At 42.3% G+C, this 4564-nt stretch overlaps 1 protein-coding gene across 1 annotated transcript; it reads right to left on the bottom strand.

The window, feature by feature from the left end:
• Window positions 1–653: 653 nt before the first annotated feature.
• six6a (SIX homeobox 6a) lies at window positions 654–3723 on the bottom strand. The gene is made up of 2 exons (XM_027008252.2): window positions 3048–3723; window positions 654–1379 (listed from the first exon to the last, which is right to left on the bottom strand). Exons 1-2 carry the CDS (start codon window positions 3617–3619, stop codon window positions 1211–1213), a joined length of 741 nt encoding a protein of 246 aa, XP_026864053.1. The 5' UTR covers window positions 3620–3723; the 3' UTR covers window positions 654–1210.
• Window positions 3724–4564: the final 841 nt, after the last annotated feature.

Genomic DNA, 4564 nt, shown 5'->3' with positions numbered 1-4564 from the left:
AAACTTTCTAGATATACTTTTTTATTATTCATTATTTGGGGGGGGGGGGGGGGGGGGGGGGGGGTCAAATATCTGCCACGAAGGAGAACACCCACTTTGTCTAGAAAAGAATAAGTCGCGAGATTCCCGTGTCTTTCGCACTAAGCTACTGTTGACATCCGCCCGAGCGTTCAGTATTGTGTCGCGCCCTTTTGCTGACCCGGCGCTGTCAGACCGCGTTACGTGACACGGAGCATGTTGGCCAATTACGACGCAGAGGTGCGAGAGGACCGGCCCGCGAAGAGCCGCTGCTGGCAAACACATTTGAAGTCCAATTGATCTTAATAAAAAGGCGGTGAGAATTAAAACATTAAGTACACACACACACACACACACACGTTTGGAAATTTAAAAAATGTTGAAAATGTAAAGATGGCCTGCACGCTATCAAAATCTTCTCATTTCATCCCAATGTGCGACTGATAACCTATTGGTTTACAGTAGCCTAGAAGCCGTTTTAGGCTTACTTGTTTATGTCTTCAGTTTTACTCAAAATGCAAACCATCCTTTATATTAAAACGATAAAACCTGACTCTACGTTAATTTATTCACCATCAATTATTTATTCGCATAAGTTACGTTTGTCCTCTTCCCTTTTTCCTGTTACGTACACCACCACGCACAAGAGGCTACTTGTGAACAACAGAAATATTTTTTCGAAGCATTTAAGCACATACATTATTCTAAGTAAATAAATAGTAAATTATTTATATATATTAAAAAAAACTGCAAAGACACACAAAAAATATACAGTGTCTTTTTAACACCAAATAAGCACACACAATAGTTTGCCCATTAATTTAAGATACACAATGCAGTTTGAGGCGTAAAAATTCTGCCGTTCTTCTCTTCTTTTTAAAAAAAAATAAATGAAAAAACAAAACTGAATGCAGTTCTTTAAAACATTCTTTCCTGTTCTCTAAGTCACCAAATCGTGGAGAGAAGAAAAAACATATGGAAAAGGATGTTGCAAGAAAGGGCCGGCAAAAGAAGAAGAAGAAAATGGTTAATATACACCATATTCTATATCATTCCTGATCTGGGCTATCGAAGTGCTCCGTGCTTTACCCGCGAGGGGTAGCAGGCACTAAATAATTTTTAGATTGTCTCCCCTGTTTGTTCACTTGAAGTCTGTCATTCCCGGTCGAGACTGCTGCTCGTGATGACTCTTTTAGATGTCACATTCGCTGTCGCTCGAGGTGATGGAGATAGCGGAGATAGTGGCAGCCTTGCTCGAGAGGCTGGCCTCGGGGCTGGAGGACAGGCCCAGTCGGTCTACCGCTCCATCATCGTCCGTGAGCGATGGAACCGAACCACCCGACAGGACCTGCTGTTGTAGCCTGCCGGAGGGGGGAACGCAACATGATAACTTGTCTGCAGTCAAATGGATGAGAAAGTATGCATGACACTTAGAAACTAAAACATAGGCCGACTTTATCATATAGACTAATAATTACTCATAGTGAGAGAATATGTATTTTCAAATCTGGATTAACACTTTTTGAAGCCATGTTTTTAAGATTTATGTTTAAAAATACTGTCCCTTACTTAATCTCTGCATCAATGCAACTCCACCAAAGCAGTGGGCTTACGTATTTTGTTTGGACCACTCGTGATCGCGGTACCATTGAATGTAAATGGTGCGTAACATATATAACATATTCAAAATCTGATTCTGTCGTCAAAGGATGTCGCCATCAATGTGTGTACATACAAACCGATAGCCAGTACATTCACTGCGACTCGCTACTCTCCGACACGCTTACAAACCCACACGTAAAGCTATGTAGTTTCACAAGTCATTCAACAATGACATTGGTTGTGGTTATTCCTTTCACTTCTGTGACGTTTTGTTTCTCGACAGACATAAATCATTTCTGCAGATAAGTACAAAGCACCTACCCTCCTAGAGGACTACACAGTGTTATTAAAATCATGTACGGCGGTGTAAAACATGTAGCCTATATATATATGTGTGTGTGTGTGTGTGTGTGTGTGTGTGTGTGTGTGTGTGTGTGTGTGTGTGTGTGTGTGTGTGTGTGTGTGTGTGTGTGCGTGTGTGTATGTGTGTGTGTGAAATAATCCTGTTTAACTTAATTTATGATCTGAAATACGGATGTCTTTTTATCAGAAAGACAACCTCTTATAATTCGGTTATTTTTCCACAAATAAAAATGGATTATTTTGTTTAAAGTATTAAGTAGCCTAGATGTATTTTCGCATAAAATGATTACGACGTTACTGATGATTAAGTTTAAACGTAGTGTACAAATGTTCACAAGGCCTAAAACAATTAATCCAGCTCAAAAATGTACATGTGAAATACAAACTGATCATAGGTAAACCAAACACTACGGATCGCAGCGCGAATGGGTGGTTTTGGATACAAGATTGGAAATGTATTCTGTACTCCAAGTGTAAACGTCCGTTACATTTTTTTTTACTTCATGTTCATAATACCTAGCAAAGATCCCAAGCATTGGTCACGGCATTTTGAAATCGAGTCTTTTATATCAAACAACAGAATTCTACCTGCAGCTTCCATAAGCGCAATTGTAAATCGTACGTTCTGCATAAAAGCGACGTTAAAGAATGATGACGATGCATAAATAATCTCTTAAAATACAGAAGTCTTTTCAACACGAATTCAGAAGAAAAATAAGTCTGGTTTAGATAAATTAATTCTGGACACAATATTAACAAATATCTAAACTTTCTGAACGTAATTAACTAATTTAAACTATTTAAACCTACACGTTTAAACCTACATCAGCTTAATAACTACGAAATTGCCCAGGCGCACATCGTGTAGCTTCGACAACTGTCAAATTATTCAGAAGCTTGTCTTTGCCTTTGCCGTTACTGGAGCCCCAATAAACATGAGGTAAAATGATAGTAGCAGTGACTAAAGTTTTTTGTCGCGTTTACATTTAAAAGCGCGTGCGTTCCAAATGATATATAGCGTGTCAGCAGATACGATAATTCTCCTCCCTCAAGTCCCGTCCCACCTGTTTTTGGCTGCCGCGGCTCTGTCTCGTTGCCGCCGGTTTTTAAACCAGTTGCCCACTTGGATAGACGTGAGTCCGGTGGCCTGCGCCAACTCTCTCTTTTTGCTTGGGTTCGGGTAAGGGTCCTGTAGGTACCACTCTCTCAACAAATGGCGAGTCCTCTCTTTAAAGCAATGCGTTTTCTGTTCGCCGTCCCATATCGTGCGAGGTAGTGGGAACTTCTTGCGTACACGGTACTTGTCCACGGGCCCTAGCGGACGACCGCGGAGCTTCTCGGCCTCCTGGTAATGCGCCTCTAGCCAGAGAGCTTGCAGCTTCGCGTGCGACTCTTTGGTGAACTTGTGGTTCTCCAGAATGTGATAGAGCTCTCGGAAGTTGCCTGTGTGAAAGGCCACAATTGCGCGCGCACGCAGCACCGACTCGTTCTTGCCGAGGACCTCACAAGCAGAAGGGGCCACCGGGAGCGACCAGAGAAAGCGCCCGAGCCGCTCCACGTCGCCGCTCTCCTCGAGAGTCTCGCAAACCCCCGCGACCTGCTGGGGGCTAAAATTCAGAATCGGCAACTGGAACATCGGGGATCCCTTTTCTGTCCGTTTCTTCTCTCCCTTACCCCCGTCTCCCTGCCTCCTTTCGTTTGCTTTATCGGTCTCTAAAATCCTGTACGCCTCTCCGGCAGATCCAGACAAAAAAGCATTCCCAGAAGTTAGTGTATCATTCGTTACACCGGCGCTCAGAGGAACAATGTCCTCTGGGTGGCTCGCGGAGTCAGGACGGAAGTACCTGCCTGTTTTGATAGTATGAAAACATAAAAGCTGGAACTGCTGAGAGAGAAAAGACAATTTAGCGCCACTGCCAGTTTTCTATTGGACTTACCAGATTGGCTACGTGGTTGCCATGGACACACGTCAATCACTGTCAGCTTTGCCAATCACACGTGAAGCTGTGCAGACATTTCAGCACCACCCAGTGCGCGATAGCGCATATTCAGTAAAAAAAAAAAAAAAAAAAAAAAAAAAAGATCGATGTTGACTTTGCAGTCAGTCTGATGTTTAAGAGTATTTTGTAAAAAATTGTTAATAAAACAAATAACAAATGCACCATAGACCAGTAGAAATCTCTTGTTATTGTAATCTATATGGTTATTGTAATCTATATGGTAAGATTAGTCAGCATGCATAATTTCAGTGCAAATCTTAAACCACATTTTCTTCTCTTTCTTCTCTGATGTGGTCCATTAAACTGTGCCAGTGTACATGTTCAGTTAGGCAATGTGAAATACACTACCGGTATCTAGGGTATAGTATCGGACGCATACAGCTTTGAGCTGTGGCTCACTCTGCAAATAAGAAGTCGGATATATGGCTCAGATGGCTTGAAGTGACGGGTCATATTATAGGACGGTTGGCTTTCAAACGCGAAGTTCGCTCTAACAGAAGAGACCGGTCTTATTTTCATAGATCTACACACAATCTTACCAGGAATGGTTTCTTGCATGGTTTGGGGGCAAGGGCTCGAGC

The sequence above is a fragment of the Electrophorus electricus genome, chromosome 11 (genome assembly GCF_013358815.1).
Source record: "Electrophorus electricus isolate fEleEle1 chromosome 11, fEleEle1.pri, whole genome shotgun sequence".
Classification (NCBI taxonomy): Eukaryota; Metazoa; Chordata; class Actinopteri; order Gymnotiformes; family Gymnotidae; genus Electrophorus; species Electrophorus electricus.
This window is presented reverse-complemented; position numbering and strand designations above follow the sequence as displayed.